Genomic DNA, 23,595 nt, shown 5'->3' on the forward strand with positions numbered 1-23,595 from the left:
GGATGACCGTAAACTTTGGCGTGACCACTCTCAGGCACGCTCTTAGCTTCCCTAAGGGTCCATTCATTAGCGACCCTTCGACTGAAATCATCATCGCTTGCCTCGATGATATGGACTACCAATGGTCTTTGAAGAAAGACTCTAGCGAGCCGGTCAAATCGCTGTCGATGATTGAGAAGAACCGCATGTCAGCGGTGTGGCAATACCTCTTCTCTCACTTCATCCAGAGCATGGGTGGAAAGACTGACGGTCAAGATCAAGCAATGCGGGTCGCTCTCACTATCGGCGTGTCAGTCATCCGCCGCCGACCCATCAACTGTGTTGCGGTGATCTTTGAAGACCTGACGTTGAAGCTTAACAAGCGCTAGAGGGAGAAAGTGGTTCCTTACACCCGCTTTCTATCGATGGTTTTCGCCAAGATCTTTGGCGAAAAATACTCCAAGGAAGGTAACCTTCCTGTCTGCAAGCTTGGATCCAGGATTCTGGATCACAAGCTAAGGGATGGAGATGTTTCACTGTCTGCTGCAGTGCAACACTCTTCTATTCCTCCTCCTCCTTCTTCTTCTCTTTCGGTGGTCAAGACAAAGGCAAACCCTCCTAAGTCTAACCCAGCCACCACAACCCTTTCTTCCAAACGCCCAACTTAACCAACTCTTGGTTCTCCTCAGAGAGCCAAGAAGGCCAAAAGGGGATAACCACATCTATGGCTGTGACCTCTCAAAAGGTCTTAGCTATTGAAAAGAGCCTTACCTCCGAGGCACCTTCAGTTAGCCATCCAAGCTCTTCAGTGATTCCTGATATCACTGTCGTATGGGTGACACCTCTCCCAAACGCCTTAGTGACTCAAATCACTGAAGGTGTGAATATCAACGCCGCCACCATTGAACACTCACAATCACTCTCAGCTATCTTCTCATCTCCTCCATCATTGGTCGCTACACGTGTCCATGATTCATCAGTGAATGTCCTCCCTGATGATGAGACTCTCACCCTTGAGGTAGCTCCTCTCAAGGCTCCTCAACAAACTGGTGCTCATCCTTTCGAGTGCACCATGGAGCACACCAACATTAATCGTTCTGATAACGCTGATGACCCCTCAGGTATTCCATCTTCCTATCCTTTCATTTCATCTAACCCTGAGCTCTCTTATGCTCACTTTCCGTCTTTTACAGGTCCTTTTGATGAACCACCCATGGAAAATTCCTATGACATGGCTGAAGATGTGAAGCTGCTCCTCCCAGTAGTTGAGACTCTCCTTAACAAAATGGACGAAGTCCATAAGGGCATGCCTCAACAGGATGAAGTAGCTGCGGACCTCTCAGCCGTGATGACCGTGACCAGCTAAATCAGGCACGTGAGGCCAATGTCATTATGGCCTGTGCTCTGACCAAGCTCGAGGAAGTGATGAATTTCCAAATTCGCACAGTCAACCACATCTTTGGCTATTGCTCTAGCACAATAGTCAAAGAAGGGGAGACAGCGACTGAAGCTGGTCCTTCCGATGCTGTTACTGCTACTGTTCCTACTGTACCAACGACTAAAGCTTAGGCTGAAGCTGCTGTTGCTGATAACTCTCCAATTTCCTATGAAGCTCCCGTAGCTGAGGATGTTGATGTCGCCCGAGCTGAAGCTCGTGACAATGATCCTCCAGTCACCTCAGCAGCTGATGCTGGCTGGATGATGATGAAGACAGTGATGATGAAGAAGACAGTGAGTCCCCCGACCTTCCTGACACTGGCAAAGACCTAGACAATGATGATGACTTCACGATTCAGTACTAGAGACCTGCCGGTGCCACAAAAGGCGTCTCCCTCAGGGATTCCGCATCCCAGGGGGAGCAAGGGGTGAAAGAGGCTGCTCAAGAAAAGCACCAGGGCACCAAGTCTAAGGACAAAGGTGTTGCTGAAGAAGAGAATCTAAAGGTACTAATCCAAACTCCTCAACCCTTATATGAAGACTCCTCATCTCAAGTAGTCATCATTCCTCTGTATCAACTCGAGATAACCACTACTACCTGCGGTCGGCTGGAATGGGTCCCTGAGAACCCTACCCCAGCACTCCTACCGACCAGCAGATGACTCAGCTCAGGGAGTCACTCGACCAAACTAGAGTAAAAATCCCTCTTCGTACCTCTAGTTGTGGTGAGTTTGACTTCCTGACCGAAGTTGAAAGACTCGAGGCCCTCAAGGCCGAGGAAGAATTGGATCTTCAAAAAAAGTAGACTGAGGACAGCTTAAAGCTGGCCAAGTCCCTTGCCACCAAAGTTCTTCCCAAGAGAAAGTCCAAAAAGAAGGGACCGCTGTCCAGGCCTAGGCTAAGCTTCTATCTATTGAAGAAGCTGAACGCGAGAAGAACCTGAAGTTGGTCGAGCGGGACAAGCACTGGAGCGAAGCAAGTATAAATAAGAGAATCAACCCTCACCCGATCAAGAGCGTCAGCATCAGCGGACAATCAAAAGACTGTGGGATGTTGCTCTCCATGATCATCACCAGGGACAATCTCGAGGCCATGACCGAGTACCCCTCCTACCTTGGCGAATATGGCTATAGCGAATGACTAGAGATCCACCAAGCCATTCAACGCTCAAAGTCCAGACATAAGACGATTATCGAAGACCTTATCAATGAGTTGATCAACAAAGTACCCAGATATGTTGCAGTCCCTGAAGTGCCTACGTTGAAGAAATGAGGAAGTAGAAAAAGACCTTCAAGCCCTAATGATGGACCATCCCTGAGGAACGAACATGAAACAAAGTTCTCCTTGGAAGAAGTCCTAAAGGCTTCGAAGAAGCCAGACCTCTCTATGCTAAATCTCTCACTACCAACGAATGGTCCTTATATACCCAACACTGTGCATTTCAAACCTGAGTTAGGACTTATATTCCCTGACTATGAAGGTGAAGTGAGATTTCAGAGAATGTCTGAGTTACATCTATGCCCTATGGAACACCTCGTATATCTTAGGTTCTGGCTAGATGATGACTTAAGAGGTGTAATGATGGACCGAAAGATAAGAAGGGGGTTTCTACTTCGAAAGAAGCTTGGAGAAATTGTACCAGGTTTCATTAAGATGAGCGACTTAGACTAGTTTCTTTCCTTTGTAATATTGTCCATACACTGTAAACTATATTCTATGTCAAGTTTCAGTGATTATTCTGATATTTTGTAAGTCTAGACATGTATTGAAGTACTTGTAATATTTCCTTTGAATTTAATATAAGTATTTTTGTGCATCGCTGAAAAGAGTAATAGGGACACAAGTCTATGAGTTCCAGTGTTACTTTTACATTCACTGACAATTTATAAGTCAGTGAATATGTTTTTAGTTTTAGTTTTCTTTCTATTAAAATTTTCTTAAACTTAAACTAAAGAAAATTTTCTAAGTAAAGACTGACTCACTGAAAAAGATCCCAAAACAGTTAAAAGGGACATGTACTTTATATGTAACTTTTTCTTACTGTTATTTGATAAGACAACCTTCTTTATGTTGCCTTGTTATCATCAAATAGAGGAAGATTGTTGATCCTCTCTCTCAATGATTTTATGATAATCCGTTTTACCTTATACGAAGTATTTATGTTTCTGTCTTTCAGTTCCAGTGATCATCACTGAGTCTGTTTAGTGATCGCTGAGAACATGTAATGTAAATCAATCAGCGACATCGATACTTCAAGAAGACAAAACTCACACCAAAGAATCTTTAGCGAAAGTTGAAGACTGAAACTGAAGAGTAGAGACTGGCAAGTTCGTGATCTGAGCGGTATTTAATGATTACAACCTGGTTTACACATGTGTGAAGATTGCCCAAGCCTCAGCGAATGCTGAAAAGACCTGCAGGTTATTCCAGCATTCAACGATCAAAAGAAGCTTGTTGATCATGATTGTTTTTGTCTTTTCCTTATACACGCAAAGGACAAACTCATACCCTTTCTAGAGCATAATACGGTATGGAGCCGATTAGTTGACTCTACTACCCACCAACTACATGAAAGGATGTCTGCTCATGAATAGGCTTTTGTACTATTTACTGTAGCAAAGGACAAGTCTTTCTCTAAAGGCTTGACACGTGTTCAAACCCTAATGCATTGCATTAAATGTGCATTTAAKGCAATGGGTATAAATAGATGTGTTTTATCTCCATGCAGAGACACTGATACTTACTCTTGAACCCTAACTTATGTTCATAAGAAAAAGAACACACATCTAAGAACACTATACACTTATCTTCAAAATCAAGTTAGAATCTCTCTCTAGTATTCTAAATAGTTTATTACCCAGAAAGAACTTACTTTATCTAAGTATTATACAACAAATCATTTCTCCTTGTTAAGAATTAGTGTGTAACTTAGATTGTTTAGATAGGTTATATTTATCTTATCTTTCTACAACCAATCTTGTAAAATGTGTATTGATCCTTCTTTATCAATATATATTTTAAATTTGAAAAGTTTACTGTGTTTGTATTCATCGCCCTCCCTTCTACAAACTGTTATACATATCTTGTAGACCCTAATGAGACCAACAACTCTCTACACCACCACCACCAACCGGTGGTGTTATCAGGTGGCAAAGAAGATTTAGGTCATTTAGCTAAACTAGAAGATAGTGTAAAGAAGCTAAAAAGTCCGAAATCATCACCGGGTCAAACAATAGCCCAAGCTCAAACGGATTCGTCACTTGAATTATTAGCAAATTAGGTGTATGAAAATTGTGGGTCGGATTCATTTTCATGTTTAGAGTATCCAAAGTTCAAGAATTTCTTGAATCAACTCTGAAGAGATGTTTTTACAGGTGGGTATGTTTTTTCGAAGCATGCTGAGGATGTTTTATGGGAAACAGTTGGTGACCTTTATGGGAATAATTATCAACAATGTGTAGGAATTGTTTTTGATAAATTCAAGACTAAGGGGATGTTTGGCATTGCTTTTTTAAAACAACTTATGTCATTTTTTTGTAAAAGTGCTTATCAACTTATGTGATATCAAACAGGAGTTTTATAAAAAGTGTTTGAATTAGCTTATAACGGTACCAAAACATAATAAGTTGACAAGTTGTTCCTTAGTGTTTGAATTTTTTTTCTTATACATGTAAACTGACCAAAAAGGACATTTTTCTAAACACCCCCTTAAACTCTCTTCAAACTACCTGCTTTCTCTTAATCCTCCAATAGCAACAGCTTCCATGGAATCCCAATCTCTAAATCCCCTCATTAAGGTTTGTTTCAATGGAATTCCAATTTCTTTTCTTCACAAAAATACCTAAAATTTGTTTTCCAATTTGCAGGAATCAAATACCATCATGAGTTCGTGGACGTCTCTAATTATCAGTTTGATTTCCGATAAGCTTTTCTAGAGGATTAGATTTAAAGAGACCCTAAAATTTCCCGTTGATTTCAAATACACTAATAGAAAACAAATTTATAATTGATTTATGCAAGACATCGATTATTACAGAGGCAAAAAAACAGTTTTGTAGGAGAAATCACAACAAGAGATCGCTTACGTGAGGAAGAAGGTCAATTCGGTGGTGGATGGAGGAATTGATTTCGATTTCTATAGGAGGAACTAGTTCGATTTCTGAGAAACTATTATAATTCGGGCAACCGTATAATCTATTAGTTATCAATTCTTTAGAGACTAATATTGAAAAAGGCAAAGCCCAGATCCGTTGATGGAAAAAAGAGTGATAAAAATCTAAAATAAAGAATCCCCTTTTTGCTCCGTCCGTGGAGCGTATGAATTTCCTATAAAAGAAATGGTGCTCAATGAAACGACCCAGATTCCACATTATGCTCTGGTCTGGGAGAGAGTTGCTCTACGAAGCTGGGCGTACTCTTATTTAATACTCCACCAACTACTCAGTTATCTTTCAAAAGATATTTTTTCAATAACACTTGGGGCACGCAGCTCATAATCTATCAGTTCCTCATTTACTTATATTGAAGAAAGAAGTATATGTGTTCCCCCCCCCCCCCCTTTCAATTTTATTTGATCATATTCTGTTAAATTTGTGTAGTCCACAAAAATTTATCAATTTGAGCTTATTTTGAAGCATTTATTGCTTTATCTTTCTACAGTTCACAAATCTTGCAGGATATTTGTTGTTATGTCACAACATTCACATATATGTTTTTTCAAGCTATCAATAATTGAATGGAAATCCTGGTGAGATGAACATCAAAAAGTCTCATATTCGAAGTACATCAGTTGCACAGAATAAATCTGTCGTATTCACAGGCCAATCTTTGAATAAAAGATTGAAAATAATTTCTTAAGTTAAATCTAGATTTCCCAATTATATTCTGAAATGAATTCATTCATTAATGAATATATAAGTGAATTTGAAAAGATTTTCTTATACTTTTATGAATTGACAACATAAATTTCACCTTGTTACATTCATTTGCCTTGTTGGTATGATATTCATGTTCCTCATTAACATCATAAGGGGGATATTTAAACAAAATAAATGGGAGATTAACAGATGACTGAGATGATATGGTTAAGGGGAAAAGATGATGAGACTGAAAGACTATTGGGAGATCCAAAAGGAAAGTGAAAAGTGTTTAAGGAGATAATTCAAGAATATACAAAGGGGAAATAATATTGTCAAACATAAAGAGGGAGATTCAAAAATATTTCAAAAGTTGCGTTGTTATCAATCATTTGAGGGATATTATTCAAAGCGGTTGAGCCAAAGTGATTCTACAGGGGGAGATTGTACAAAAATAGCAAGAAAGTTCAAAGGAGATGCTATCAAGTTTAGGGGGAGATTTTTTAAAATCTGTGAAAGATCAAAACTGATGAAAGTGAAGCTGTTTATCTGAAGATAAAAGAAAGTCAAGTTTTTCGAAGCTTCTGGAAGATATTTGAATGAATATGTTATGAAGATTATCTTTGAAGATAATTGCTAAAGCTGAAAACCTAAGTTTTGAAGAATATTGTTTTTGGACTTGAATCCAAAGGGGGAGATTGTTGGAATATAAACTTTTTTTTATTAACCTAGATATCCAACCCGCTATGAGCCGACTAATCCCAGGGTGACAACCTGCTTTGCAGATAGCCCGAAGTCACTGCATTTGAACCTCAGTGGCCACAAGGGGATTTTTAGTCCTCCTTGGATTTGAACCTGGACCTCCTGGTACTTTTGACCTTTGGAGCCAAGCTCAAACCAATCAGGCACCACCCTTGTGGTTTGGAATATAAAGTTGTATTCAAGTCATTGTGCTTAATTGTTTTACTTTATTTATTTACATGCTTTGTAATAAGGGTATAAATAGGTGTTAGCTTGGTAGTTGTTAGTAAGTTGATCATACTCAAGAATCGAGCATATCTTTGTAGAAATATCAAGAACACTCTATACTTTGACATTCATCAACATACATCCTGTTTCAATAAACAAATCAATTGTCAATCAATATCTCATAAAGTAGATAATAAAAATCTATTCGAACTTATCTCATGTGGTAATCAGTTTCATGTGGGTGAATCAAAATCAGAACCGTATAATCAAGATCGAAAAACATAAGCACTTAGGAATGGTGAGTCTTCTTAAACCTAAACTTCAGTTATTATATTGGTGGACATCATGATCCTTTTGAAACAAATTGGCAACTACAATGACCATCAATGTAATAAATGAAATTCAGGTTCAAGAGTTGATAGTTAGAGCCAATTACATGGACTAAAACATAATTTACTCAAAAGTTAGAGCCAATTACATGCACTAAAACATAATTTACTCAAAAATATATGTAACACATTAATTTATATACAAAAATCAAATTAAATTGTTTTTTTTAATATGAGATGGAGTTTATTTGTCATTTTTTAAGAAATTTTCACATAAGAATTACCACCACCATATTAGATGGCTACTATCTAAACGAGTTATTTAGGTGGCATTTGATTCATCGAAATACCATATAATCTAAAGGAATTAGAATGATAATTCCATTAACCAAATTATTTTTATGTGTTTATTTTATTACAAATTCGATAATTGATGCTCGACTAATGTATTTCATTGAATACAAGCATTAATTTTCTAAGACATTTAAACAACAAATTTTTGTTTCAAGGCATTGTCTTTCTCTTGTTTGGCTATCATGTTATTTGTCAATTCCTAATCCCACTAGCAAGACTGTCTTGTTCTTTTAGCGATTAGAAGTCTTGGAAAAATGTCAAAACAATTGTTCAACTAATTAAAAAATTACATATCTAACAGTTAACTTTCGAGTTAGGGTTAGTACTTCAAAGATTTACGTTGTCAATGTTCCAGGTAAAAAGAATAAAGCAAAATACGACTCTAATACATACAAAATGTTTCCAATTGTTTGCTATATTAGTAAAGGAAGAATATTTTTTGTTGAAGAAGATAAGGTTTCATATCGTCATGTTTGGACTAAAATGAAAAAAAGTCCAAAACTCATTTATGGTGGAGTTGCCAACTTTTTTTTTTTATCTATTAGATGTCGTTATTTGTATGTTGACAAAGTACTCAAGGGTTGCGGTGCAAAACAAAAGCGTTACGTACTCACGTTTTTTCCAGCTATATATACCTTTTGATTCTATACTAAATTCGTCGATTACGTCTATATAGTACGCTTTGTTTTCTCCCACAACGTGTTTTATTGATACGGGAAGGATTAAAAAATAAGATGGTAATTATTTTTCTTGTTTTGTTGTATTTGGGAACTTATGGATACATATGAAGTGCCGACACATTACAAGATATATAACCACTTTTAAGACGCCAAATGTCATCTTATGAATTGATAAAAAAAGTGTATGGAGATCAACCAACGAATGTAAAATTATAATTTACGTATTTTTACTGTCTTGACACTATATCTAAAGTCAGAACCCCTTTATTAATCTCTCACGAGCATAAAGCAACACTCTTACTGCAAAGTGCATCAATGTTTACACCCGGAAACATGAACTGGTTCAAGAGTTACAATTACCAATTTTTAGAATCAGTAAAACAAATCTTGAAATGCTTTTATGTATTGAAAAGCTGAAACAACATATAGGAATTAATTGTCTTCTTGTATCATTCCTTAGGGATACCATAAAGGCATAAACTATGACCATAACATTGATAATGATAATTAGGGTGATGGAATAGCAAAAGGCATTAAATCTTATGAGTTTCTTCGACATATGAGGGGTAGTTTGAGCTTACCCCGTCTTTGCCATGGGTTGTAAGTGTAAAAGCTAGCCTCATTAATCACAAGGGTGGTGTCTGATTAGTTTGAGCTTGGCTCCAAAGGTCAAAAGTAGCAGGAGGTCCCAGATTCAAATCCAAGGAAGAACAAAAATCCCCTTGTGGCCACGAAGGTTCAAATGCGGTGACTCCGGGCTATCTGCAAAGCAGGTGGTCGTCCTGGGATTAGTCAGCTCGCATAGCGGGTTGGATATCCAGGTTAATAAAAAAAACTACCCTCATTAATATTACTATTTTGATTCATGTATATACCCTTCACTTACTTCACAAAATGCCAATAATTTGTGGCTTTGATCCCCGAAGAAGTCCTCCTTATTTCTTAAACAAATCCATTTTGAACCAGTATCTCATAAAATAGATAATAAAAATATTTTCGAACTTTTTTCATGTGACAACCAGTTTCATTTGAGTAAATCAAAAATCGAAAAACCAAGAATCTGAAAACCTATAATCAAGATCGAAAAACATAAGCATTTAGAATGTTGAGTCTCCTCAAACCTAAACTTCATTTATTATACTGGAGTGGTCACCATGATCCCTCTGAAACAAAAATGGCAATCACAATGACCACCGGTGTAGTAAATGAAATTCAGGAACGAAATTTGATAGTGAGAGACAATTACATGGACCAAAATGTAATTTATTCAAAAATATATGTAACACATATTTAAATTTATATAAGAAAATCAAATTAAATTGTTATTTAATATTAGATGGAGCTTCTTTGTCATTTTTTCTAAAAATTGTTACCTAAGAATTAAACTCGAGCTTGAGCTCGGCATATTAACGAGTCAAGTCGAGCTGCCCAACATTCGACTTGTAAAGCTCGTCAGATACTCGATTTTCTTTATATATAATTAGTTTTAAAAATATAACCAGTTTTATAATATCATTTGTAAAATATAATATACTAAGAATGTCTTGTATTTTTAGTTATTTGAACAATATTGTGTGTTTTTTAATTATAAAAACTAATCAATCTTTATCTTTATTTATATATAAAGATAACCTTGGGGTATTGAAGTGGCATCATGATAATTGAGTATTCGTAAATGATGGATTGTGGTTGAGTTTTAGTTGTCCCACGTTGGTTTGAGGTGCATCTCTGTAGTTTTATAAAATTTAATAGAACACATTTTAAGTTTTATAATTTATAAGATAAAACCCTGAAATTTCATAAATTTCGATAGGTGAGTTTGATTTGAGTTCAAGCTTGATTCGAGTTGGAGTTTAAAAAATTGCAATCGAGTTCGAGTCGAATTTAGTTTTTTAGCTACTCGCGAGTATTTGAGCTGAGTCCGAGCTTGAGAAATGACTATTGAGTTCGAGTCGAGTATATTGACACTCGAGCTAGACTCGCATGAGTTACACCCCTAGCCGCCGCCACTACCATCGCCCTGCTACTACCGTTGTTGTGCCACCGCCACCACACCGTACTTCTATAGCGCGAGTTAATATACTTATTAATTTTATGATTTTATAATTTCTATACTTTAAAACAAAAGTATGTCAAAAAAAAGGCCTAAAATGGTATTTTTGTTATTTATTATTAGTTTGTATTCAGAAGTTATGTTCGACGAAGCAAAATATAAATTCCAATTCATTTAACAGATTTGTTCCAATTTTGTCAACTGAACACATAGTCAAATCTAATTAAATTCCATTTCAATTTTTTTCATAATTCAATTTCCTTGACATAATTCAATTCCAATATATTTCATTTTGGAAACCAAATTCCACCATAGTTGTTTGTAGAGTAAATTAAACTCTCAGTCCTTGTGGTTTGCTTAGAATCATGATATCGTCCCTCTTTCAAAAAAATAAGTACATTGGGTGTGTTTGTGGTTTACTACGAGCTTGAATTCTTGTTTTAACATCTAATCAATTAACTCAAGGACATTTTGGTCATTTTACTCTTGTTTTTGTGTTTTTCCTTATTTTATATACATATAGATTTGAGATCATGTGAGACCAAAGGTTTTTCGTGACACCCGTAAGACCAATTCTCAACCCTTGGATTAGATCCACAATCCGACAATCTGAACATTTTTAAATGCCATGAGATTTCTCAATAATCACAAAATTGTCACCGTGCAACTTTAGACCCTTAGATCATTACCTTATAAAGTTGATCAATGAACATGAATTGGTCTTACGAGTCTCACGAAAAACAGTTGGTCTCACGTGAACCCAACCCTATGTATGTATATATATATATATATATATATATATATATATATATATATACTACCTTAATATTCATTCACATCAAAGTCTTAATTACACCACAACAAGCATAGAGCTTTTTGAAGCATAAAAACTGAAAATCTCTTAATTACTAATTATGATGCATTAGGTACAAGTCATTGATGCAACCCTTTTGAACTCTCCACCAACAAATATGGTCAGCATCAATGTTTCTTTCTTTCAAAAAGAAGTCTTTCCTTCCTTTTTCAGCTTTTTTTAAAACGTTTCTCTTTCCTGATATGATACGTTAGGCAGAAATCATTGATGCATGAAGTACAACCTTTTTATGCATAAATTTAAAAAATCTTTTAATTACAAACTATTATGCACAATAAGAGATGCTTAAGACATACCCTTTATTTGGGTTTAGGTAAGCCATATTTACATAGAAAAAGATATATTTGGTCTTCCCGAAATTGTTTGACTTCTATTTTGAACCCAAATTCAAATTCAAAGTAGTTCTTTTGAGCCAAAATTCAAAACAACAATATCAAAAGGCTTTTCTAAACCCCCCTGTGCCCAACCCTAGACCCAACCTTATCGTTCATTCGACTTTCGACCGTCTTCTTACCTCGAGCCATCGGCAACCACGAAGGCACGAACCACCGACGCTTTGGAGTTTGATTTCATATATGGAGTTTCATTTCTGATTTTCTTTTAACAAAAGCTTTGGAGTTGAGTTCGATTTGATCGTGCTAAACAACAGGTTCGATTTCTTCTTTAGTTGTTCATTTGTTCCTTTTTTTTTTGTCATTCATAGAGTCTCGTACCTAAAAAATTTTCTTCAACATGCAACAACTTCGGCCTTTGAAGTACGATTTTCTTCCAGCTTTGGCCTTTGGAGCTTGATTTCAGAAGGTTTCTTCTTTGGCCTTTGAATGGGTTTTTGTAGTTTCGTTCTTCTATCTTTTTCCTTTGAATGAGTCTAATATTTGAGGTTTATGTGTTCATTAGTCAAAACCAACATTGGTTGGTTTGTTTGTTTCATTTCAAATTCCAATCCCATGTAAAAGTAAACTAGAAAATAAGTTTGCTTGAACTTGCCAAAATAATAACATTTTAACATGTTTAACAACTTCTGATAACATAGGTGATATTTGCTCTAGGATGTTTCGTAGATCTATACTATATTATAAAACATTTGACAAAAACTCTTAAAAACCATTTTTTTATGCATAAAGTACTGTATATTTATGTATATTACTTAAAATTCAAGATTACAAGTAAATTATGCATAAGTACACCTTATTAAAGCTCCATGTTTGAATTTGTGTAACTAACTGCGGATAAACGTAATCAAATAGAGAATAAACATCTCATTTTAAAATATAAAAATTCTATAATATAATTATAATAATTATCAAGTTCTAACAAAATAATTAATTATTATCTTTATAAGAAAATTATATTATTAAATCAAATATAAATTATTTCATTATTGAACCTAAATTAAATTAAAAAAATTGAATTAAAAAATTACACAAAATATGAAGAATTTTAAATAGTTAATTTGATATTAATATCGATATATTTTTGTCAAAATTTTATGTTATATTCAAATTTATATTTTGTTCAAAATTAAAAACATCATCATTTTTTTCAAAATCACATAAGACCATATTATAGCATCGACTGAGATAATAAATAAAATGAAATATTAAAATTAAGATGTAACKTGTTGTTTTGCGCGAGTACCGTTCTAGTATATGTGTGTGTGTGTATGTATCGAGTTTATACCACATAAGTATATGGTCACAAGGAATTTGAAAATATACAACCATGGTCAAATTTTAAGGTCCCATCCAAATAAACAGCTATGCAAGTATATGTGGTGCTTGAATACGAATAAGTATGCTTACTGTCTTTCATTTATTTTCTAACTGTGGCATATTTGCTGGTGGCTAGCCGTCTGGAAATTGGCAACTTTTGTATCCTTCTGTATTAAACAACATCAAGTTGTTGCTGGTAAGTTTCTTTCTTCAGAAACATGTTGTCCTTTGAAAATGAGTGCATCACATGGTACAACAAAGTAATCAGACATTGAAACAAAATTTGATTTGTTGTACAATAATGTATGAATACTTGAGGTCTTAAAGTACTTTTTTCTGTCAATTTTACAGTTACAGAGTGGTCTGGTGGTCTGCATGTGTCTCCGACAATTGCTGGTAGCCGACTTGGAAGTTTGATTGCAGGGGCTTGAGGAGCCATGCTTTAATTAGGGCAAGAAGGTCACATAATTGAACTTTGAGCTTATAATTCCTGGTCTATTTCTGCCACAATTTGTTATAGCAAAACCGATCATTTTTTTTTTTTTTTGGTTTTTTGAAGGTTACCTCGAGCATACAAAAGAGATAATGGAAGCATCAAAGAGGCTACAAAAAGGGTATTTTGTGAAGTCCTAATTTGCTCTCTTTTAACCAAAATCACCAGTGCTTTGGTATATTAAATCTTATCTTTTTTAATCCATCCATCCCATGAAAATTGCAACATGTTTCTCTTTGGTAACTTTTAACGTAGAATTACCTGTTTAGTCATTGTCAATACTACATACACCTTATTAGGGCTATTATTATCTTTTATTTTGTTGTGTGATTATTGGAGTATATATAAGATATTTGGAATGAGATATGCACTTGATTGTTGCAAAGTTGTGCAGCATAAAAGAGATCCCAGAGTTGTTTATCATTGGAAGGCCAGATATGACGATTGTGGCTTTTGGCTCTAACATGATTGACATGTTTGAAGTGAACGACTTACTGTCCTCTAAAGGCTGGCATTTAAATCCATTGCAAAGACCTAACAGGTAAACTATTGACATGCTTGTTGGATATATATGGATCCTTAAATTGATCTACTTGTGTGTTTGTGTGTGTGTATGCTTATTTTTGTTGCATGAAACAGTAATTTGAACATGACATGTTGAACCCATTTTTTCAGCATTCATATATGTGTGACCCTTAAACATGTACCTGTTGTTGACAATTTCCTTAAAGATGTAAAGGATTATGTGGAAACTATAAATTATTCCTAGAAAATTTTCCATTTGCTTTTGCTCGTATTTAGATGCAAAGTGGTGTTGGTTTTGGTTGTTTAGGTGAAAGAAAAGTCTAGGCCAGTAAGTGGAGGACTTGCACCGATATATGGTGCAGCTGGGAAGATCCCAGATTGAGGAATGGTGAATGAATTAGTGGTAGACTTCATGGATAATGCTTCCTGATGATGCGATTATATTTGTTGTGTGGCATCATTCATTGTCAAAGGAAATTGTGTTATATACCATAAGATCAATGTGTAAAAATGTTTGAAAAATAATCATCTTTATCTGATGGTCCATGTTTTACCTATGGGAAGATGAAAAATAATGTTGGTCCCGTTAGGGTCTATAAGATGTGTATAACAGTTTGTAGAATGGGGGCGGGGGGGGGGGGTGAATACAAACACATTAAACTTTTCAAATTTAAAATATATATTGATAAACAAGGATCAATACAGATTTTACAAGATTGTTTGAGAAAATATAAGGTAAAGATAACCTATCTAAACAATCTAAGTTACACACTAATTCTTAGCAAAGAGAAATGATTTGTTGTTTAAGATTTAGAAGAAAGTAAGTTCTTTCTAGGTAAGAACTATTTAGAATACTAAAAAGGGGCTCCTCTAGGGATGGAGGTAGGCCCAGCCCAGGATTGTGCGGTATTCTAACTTGCTTTTGAAAATAAGCGTATTGTGTTTTTAGATGTGTGTTCTTTTACTTATGAACGTAAGATAGGGTTCAAGAGTAAGTGTAAGAGTATCTCTGCATGGAGATAGAACACATTTATTTATACCTATTGCATTAAATAGACATTTAATGCAATGTAGTAGGGTTTGAACACGTGTCAAGTCTTTAGAGAAAGACTTGTCCTTTACTACGGTGAATAGTACAAAAGCCTATTCATGAGCAAACATCCTTTCATGGAGTTGGTGGGTAGTAGAGTCAACTAATCGGCTCTGTATCGTACTATGCTCTAGAAAGGGTATGAGTTTGTCCTTTGCGTGTGTAAGGACAAGACATAAACAATCGTGTTTAACAAGCTTCTTTTGATCACTGAATGCTGGAATAACCTAAAGGTCTCTTCAGCATTCGCTGAAGCTTGGGCAGTCTTCACACATGTATAGACCAGGTTGTAATCACTGAATACCGCTTCAGATCACGAACTTGCCAGTCTCTAATCTTCAGTTTCAGTATTTGACTTTTGCTAAAGGTTCTTTGGTATGAGTTATGTCTTCTTGAAGTATCGTTGTCGTTGATGAATTTACATTACATGTTCTCAGCGATCATTGAATAGATTCAGTGATGATCGCTGGAACTGAAAGACAGAAACATAAATACTTCGTATAAGGTAAAAAGGATTATCATCAAATTATTGAGAGAGAGGATCAACAATCTCCCCCTATTTGATGATAACAAGGCAACATAAATAATGTTGTCTTATCAAATAACAGTAAGGAAAAGTTACAAATAAAGTACATGTCCCTTTTAACTGTTTTGAGATCTTTTTCAGTGAGTCAGTCTTTACTTAGAAATTTTCATAAGTTTAAGTCTAAGAAAAATTAAAATAAGGGAAACTGAAAAGCATATTCACTGACTTATAGATTGTCAGTGAATATAAGAGTAACACTGGAACTCATAGACTTGTGTCCCTATTACTCTTTTTAGGGATCTTTTTCAGTGATGCACGAAAATACTTATATTAATTTCCAAGGAAATATTACAAGAGTTTCAGTACATGTCTAAACTTACAAAATATAAGAATAATTACTGAAAGTAGACATAGAATATAGTTACAGTGAATGGATAATATTACAAAGGAAAGAAACTAGTCTAAGTCGCTCAGCTTAATGAAACCTGGTACATTTTCTCCAAGCTCATTTCAACGTAGAAACTCCCTTCTTATCTTTGGTTCAACATTTCACCTCTGAAGTCATCATCTAGCCAGAACCTGAGATATCTGAGGTGTTCCATATGGCATAGATGTAACTCAGACATTCTCTGAAATCTCCCTTTACCTTCATAGTCAAGGAATATCATAACTCAGGTTTGCCATGCACAATGTTGGGTACATAAGGACCCTTCGCTGGCAGTGAGAGATTTAGCATAGAGAGGTCTGACTTTTTCGAAGCTTTCAGGACTTCTTACAAGGAGAACTTTGTTTCATGTTCGTTCCTCAGGGATGGTCCATTATTAGGGCTTGAAGGTTTTTTTCTTCTTCTTCCTCATTTCTTCAACGTAGGCATTTCAGGGACTGCGACATATCTGGACACCTTCTTGATCAACTCGTTGATAAGGTCTTCGATAATCGTCTTATGTTTGGACTTTGAGCGCTGAATGGCTTGTCGGATCTCCAACCATTCGCTGTAGCCATATTCGCCAAGGTAGAAGGGATACTCGGTCACGGCCTCGAGATTATCCCCGGTGATGAGCATGGAGAGCAGCATCCCACCGTATTTTGATCATCCGCTGATACTGACGCTCTTGATCGGGTGAGGGCTAATTCTTTTATTGATACTTGCTTCGCTCCAGCGCTTGTCCTGCTCGACCAACTTCAGGTTCTTCTCATATTTAGCTTCTTTAAATTCCATTCTTCAGCGACGCCTTTGCCTTTCGGCTTAGGGCCCTGGTTTGCTTCAGGTGCAGACTCTTCTTCCCTTTGCTCCCCCTGGGATGCGGAATCCCTGAGGGCAACTCCTTTTGTGGCAGTGACAGGACGCTGGTATTGAATGGTGAAGTCGTCTTCGTCGTCATCATCATCTTCATCATCCAGGTCACTGCCGAAGTCAGGGAGGTCAGGAGAGTCACATTCCTTATCATCATCGTCTTCATCATCATCTTTCACATCACCAGCAACATGTGTAGATGTGATGGGAAGGTCATCATCACGAGCTTCAGCTCGAACGGCATCAACATCCTCATCTATAGCAGCATCACTGGAGGTTGGGATATCACAGATAATCTCAACTTCAGCTTCAGCTTCAGCGTCATTGGTTGTTGGAGCATCAGGTGCAGTAGGGGCGACAGCAGATGGTCCGGCAGCATTAGACCTTACCTCCCCCCTCTAGCGATGGCTTGAGAGCATAAGCCAGAGAGTTGGTCGACGTTGTAGAGTTGAAGTACCATCATCTCTTCTAGCCACGTCAGAGCATTGGCTAAGCTGATAGTTGATTTACGCGCCTCGTTTTGCTGGACGTGGTCATCAACAGAGAATGAAGGAGTAGGCACAACATTCGCTTGAGGGTGACCAGAATTTGCTGCAACAGCTCCGCTTGCTGAAGAGAGTGAGCAAATGCGTCATCAACCCTGCTTGTGAGACCAGCAATGGCCTCAACATTCGCTCGTACAACTTCTTGAAGAGTGGAGAGCTGGCCCTTTACATCTTATGGCTAAAAGGTCCATAACAACTTCGTCTTTTCGAGACATGTCCTTGTGGACCTCGTCCATCTTGATGAGGACAGTCTCGATGGTTGGAAGATGAGCTTGACATCCATCGCCATGTCATACTCCTCTTCGCCCATGGCTTGGGCCTCAGATGGACCTGAAAAGGAAGGAGAGTGAGGAAAAAGAAACTCTGGGTTAGAGGAAATGAAAGGATAGGAGCGTGGAGTACCTGAGGGGTCTTCAGCATTATCTGAAGGATTAACGCTGGTTTGCTCCATGGTGCACTCATGAGGATGAGCACCAGCATGCTGAGGAGCTACCTCAGGTCCAGTGGTGAGTGTCTCATCATTAGGGAGGACAGACACTGATGACTCACCGACATGTGTTGAGACCAACAACGAAGGGGAGGAGAAGATGGCTGAGACTGATAGTGAGTGTTCAGCGATGGCGGCGCTGATACTCACACCTTCAGTGATTTGAGTCACTGAGGCGGTTAGGAGAGGTGCCACTGATACGACAGTGATATCAGGAATCACTAAAGAGTTTGGTTGGCTAACTGAAGGTGCCTCGGGGTTAAGGCTCTTTTCAATAGCTGAGACCATTTGAGAGGTCACAGCCAGAAATGAGGTATTCCCCTTTTTGGCCTTCTTGGCCCTCGAAGGAGAACCAAGAGTGGGTTGAAATGGAAGTTTGGAAGAAGTGTTTATGGTGGCTGGGATAGACTTGGGGGGGGGGGATTTCCCTTGTCTTGGCCACTTGAGGAGGAGAAGGAGGAAATGAAGAGAATTGCAGCACAGAAGATAGTGCAACATCTCCATCCCTAAGCTTGTGATCCAGAATCCTAGATCCAAGCCTGCAGACAGGAAGATTACCTTCCTTAGAATACCTGTCGCCAAAGATCTTGGCAAAGACCATGGATAAGAACTTGGTATAGGGCACCACTTTCTCCCTCTGGCGTTTGTTCAGCTTCAGCGCCAGGTCGTCGAAGATGACGACAACATAGTGGTCAGCGTTGGATCACTAAGACGCCAATGGTGAAAGCGACTCTAGAAGCCTGATCCTGGCCACCAGTCTTTCCACCCATACTCTAGATGAAGTGAGAGAACATGTATTGCCAGACCGTTGACATGCGGTTCTTTTCAATCTTTGAGAGAGATTTGAGGGGCTCGCTGGAGTCCTTCTTCATTGGCTATTGGTAGCCAATGTCATCGAGGCAGGAGATGATCTCAGTAGTGGATGGTTCACTGGCAAAGGGACCCTTGGGGAATCGAAGTGCGTGTCTTAGAGTCGTCACACCGAAGCTAACAGTCATCTTGTTGAAGGTGAAGGAGATTTTCTCCACCTGATAACCATTCTTACCCTCCTCTTGCACCACTTCACAGTCATCCAGAACTGCTGAAGGGCATCCCTAACCATGACAGATTCATGGTTGAGAGCATAGGCGATTGGGGACATGCGAAGGAAGGCATCAACATCCTTGTAGATGATTTTGTTGGTGAGAATGTCCAACACGACAATATGGTTATTGGCCTTAAAGGAGATGTCTTCCACAGCAAAGTTCACATTCTTGGCAACCATTTTCCATTTTTGGTAAGAAAATAAGAAAGAGAAAAACAGTTTATATTAGTAGTCCAAGATTTATTGTGATCTTTTTAAGTTTTAGAACAATAAAACTTCTTTTGAAAAATCCACAAATGAGATATTAGGGTTTTTCAAGTAGATTAGTGCTTTGAAACAAGATTATAACCATGAATAATATTGTGTTATTAATCTTTATGTTTGTGTTTTAAGAGAACAAGGTTCTTAAAATCTCAAAAATTTGTTTCATTAGAAGGAAGAGAACCGTTCAAAATGTAAATAAATTTATCAACCTTAGAGTTCTTCGAAGAAGGTTGAAGCTTTTGAGTGTTCTTGAGAGTTCTTGCTTGCAAAGTCTTTTTAGCAGAGGTTCGTCAAAGATTTTTGTAAGCGTAAGGAAAATATGAGGGAAGAGATCCCATATTTATAGTTAGGAGGAGAGAGAAAGAAGATAGAAGAAAGGAAAAATACGACGGTTGAGGAAAAGCCATGATGAGAAATATGACACGTTCTCATCCATGATTGGATGGAAGAAAAAGTAGGTCACGTGTGTCAGACCTTTTTGCGTGTCTCAAAGCGATTCTTATTGGTAACAAAGAATGTCGTCATTAAGACGATTCATTAACTATTTCTTTTAAAATGAAAGGGTTTTAAGAAATTTGAAGAGTCACATTCAGTGATAAGATAATCAATGAATAAAAATCTTTTAAAACATTTTTGATCACTGAAGAAGAGAAGCTTCAGTGATGCTTTTGTTTTAAAAACTGAAAATAACTTAGCAGAGTATATTTTCATAAAGACTTAAGTGTCAGTGATAAGAGAATCACTGAAACTGGCATTTAAAAACATTTGAATCACTAAAGGTAGAAAAGTTCAGTGATCATTTTGATTTTAAGAAAAGATAAGTATAAAGGAGATATACTTACATAAAAATGTTCAGCGAACGAAAGAATCACTTAAACAAACTTTAAAACGTTTTGATCATTGAAGAAAGGGAGCTTGTGATAGTTTTAAGTTTTTAGAAAAAGAACAAGTACACATACCTTAGAGAGAGTAGATACATTTACTCAAGAGGTTATAGAGATAGAGCACTGAATCATTTCACTTACTGATTGCTGTGCTTCAGACAATGTTTTAGTCTTTCCACAGATAAAGTTTTCATATTGTTTTACTAAATTAATCTTCCTTGATTCTTGAACCTAAAAGGTTCCTTCATATTGAACACATAAAGTGTCTCACATGGCTTTCGAGGTTCTGAGTTTCATAACAAAATGATAAACCTCATCAGGAAGAGACATTGCTATTATAGACCTAATACGAGTGTCTATAGCTATCTTCTTCTTGTCTTCATCGCTCCATTGCTGAGGGAGCTTTGGAATCTTCCGTTCGGGAATTACGGCAGTCGTAGCTGTTTCAGGAATAGCCGGAGAAATAGCATATGGAACATATGGTCCATTTTCTATATAGTGTGAAATTTCAGGATCCACACCTTCCAAAAAGAGGGACATCCGATTTTTTCAAAGACTAAAGTTGTCTCGGATAAAACAGGATGGTTTGTCAAGAGAGCCATTGTCATGAAAGTGTGTGTTTGTGTTTTGTAAAACTATTAGAAAGCAGTAAGATTATCTAAAGAAAAAGACAATATAATGCAGAAAAACAACTAAACAACAAGAATAGAAAATACACTACTCTGATATCACTTGTTGGTCCCGTTAGGGTCTACATGTGTATAACAGTTTGTAGAATGGAGGATGAATACAAGCACTGTAAACTTTTCAAATTTAAAATGTATATTGATAAACAAGGATCAATACAGATTTTACAAGATTGTTTGCGGAAAGATAAGGTAAAGATAACCTATCTAAACAATCTAAGTTACACACTAATTCTTAGCAAAGAGAAATAATTTGCTGTTTAAGACGTAGAAGAAAGTAAGTTCTTTCTCGGTAAGAACTATTTAGAATACTAAAAAGGGTTTCTAACTTGCTTTTGAAGATAAGCGTATTGTGTTCTTAGATGTGTGTTCTTTTACTTATGAACGTAAGTTAGGGTTCAAGAGTAAGTGTAAGAGTATCTCTGCATGGAGATAGAACACATCTATTTATACCAATTGCATTAAATGCACATTTAATGCAATGCTGTAAGGTTCAAGAGTAAGTTAGGGTTCAAGAGTAAGTGTAAGAGTATCTCTGCATGGAGATTGAACACATCTATTTATACCAATTGCATTAAATGCACATTTAATGCAATGCAGTAGGGTTTGAACACGTGTCAAGTCTTTAGAGAAAGACTTGTCCTTTGCTACAATGAATAGTACAAAAGCTTATTCATGAGCAGACATCATTTCATGGAGTTGGTGGGTAGTAGAGTCAACTAATCCACACCGTACCGTACTATGCGCTAGAAAGGGTATGGGTTTGTCCTTTGTGTGTATAAGGACAAGACAAAAACAATTGTGATTAACAAGTTTCTTTTGATCACTGAATGCTGGAATAACCTAAAGGTCTCTTCAGCATTCGCTGAGGCTTGGACAGTCTTCACACATGTATAGACCAGGTTGTAATCACTGAATACCGCTTCGAATCACGAACTTGCCAGTCTCTAATATTCAGTTTCAGTCTTCGACTTTCGCTGAAGGTTTTTTGGTGTGAGTTGTGTCTTCTTGAAGTATCGTTGTCGCTGATGTATTTACATTACATGTTCTCAGCGATCACTGAACAGACTCAGTGATGATCGGTGGAACTAAAAGACGATAACATAAATATTTCGTAAAGGTAAAAGGGATTATCATCAAATCACTGAGAGAGTGGATCAACAAATACCCAAAGTACAGCATCAATGGCATGTGCGCTCTAAAGCTCTGTTGATGTGCAAAAGTTTTGCTAAAATATATCGTGTATGATTTTGATCTTATATCGACGATGTAGCCCAAGTTGGTTGCTAATCATGTGTTAATAAGTGTGGATATCTTCTTGAAGAAAACTGTGTGAGATTTAAATTCTTATATATTAGACTGCCAGATGATCCTTTATATATCACAGTGACTAGCATTCTGTACACAATGAAACATAAGACTATTTGATGTTCATTTTTCGTAATAGCATTCAGTTTATTTAAAACTGTGCACCTTCAATGTTTGTAATATTTTGGATATTTTGCCTTAGAAAGGATAAATGAGAAGATTTATTGTTAAAGAGGGTTGGGTTGTCACTCTGAATCTTATTCATTGCAACCATATTTACAATAACAAAAGAATTTGTTTATATACACATTACATAGAAGAGATCTGTTTTTTTATGAATAATTGTATAAGTTACTAACACAAACATTTTGGATGGATGTATATTTGAATCTAAATTTGGTACAAATGTAGTACGTTTTATTACATATTGAAGGAATTTGATATCTCAAAATTGAATAAATCTTAATAAGCTTTTCACATCCCGCCGCATTGCATGAGTAGATAACTTGTGTGTGTGTGTGTATATATATATATATATATATATATATTATCAACACACTAATACCATCTCCACCGTCTGTGTATGCGACCAATACCATCTCCACCGTCTGTGTATGCGCTGGAAATAAAGAGGACCCTCACCTGCAAATGAAGACCCCCTCACCACTAGGGCTCTCAATGTGCAAGCATAACTGATACTCGTTATATCTTGACCCGTTGAATAAAGGTATAGATAAAGAAAATTTTATCTATTTACCCAAAATTTAAGAGAATAAAGTATGGATAAACGGTTTTTCGTTATCCATTACCCGTTACTATTACAAAATAATATCTATATCTATATATGTATGTATAATTATATAAAATTAGACTAGGAATCACGTGAGACCAGCCTGTTTTTGGGAGATCCCTGAGACCACTTTTTTACACTTGGTAACCTTCACAGTATTTTTGCTGTGAAGGTTCGGATTTTTTTTTTACCTTCACAGCGTTTTGCTGTAAAGTTTCAAGTGTAAAAAAGTGATTTCACTGGTCTCACCGAAAACAACCTGATCTCATATGAACCCAACCCTATAAAGTTATATATATATATATATATATATATATATATATATATATACATACTTGGGATCATGTGAGACCAGCCTGTTTTCGTGAGACCCGTG

The 23,595-nt window shown here is 36.6% G+C and overlaps 1 protein-coding gene across 1 annotated transcript; it reads left to right on the top strand.

The window, feature by feature from the left end:
• The first annotated feature begins 13,828 nt into the window (after positions 1–13,828).
• Positions 13,829–14,643, top strand: LOC112500164 (sphingosine-1-phosphate lyase-like). Its single transcript, XM_025103501.1, has 4 exons — positions 13,829–13,857; positions 14,131–14,277; positions 14,412–14,489; positions 14,568–14,643. The coding sequence occupies exons 1-4, from the start codon at positions 13,829–13,831 to the stop codon at positions 14,641–14,643; spliced, it is 330 nt and encodes a 109-aa protein (XP_024959269.1).
• Positions 14,644–23,595: the final 8,952 nt, after the last annotated feature.

This window comes from Cynara cardunculus (assembly GCF_001531365.2).
Source record: "Cynara cardunculus var. scolymus isolate 2C chromosome LG 17, CcrdV1, whole genome shotgun sequence".
Classification (NCBI taxonomy): domain Eukaryota; kingdom Viridiplantae; phylum Streptophyta; class Magnoliopsida; order Asterales; family Asteraceae; genus Cynara; species Cynara cardunculus.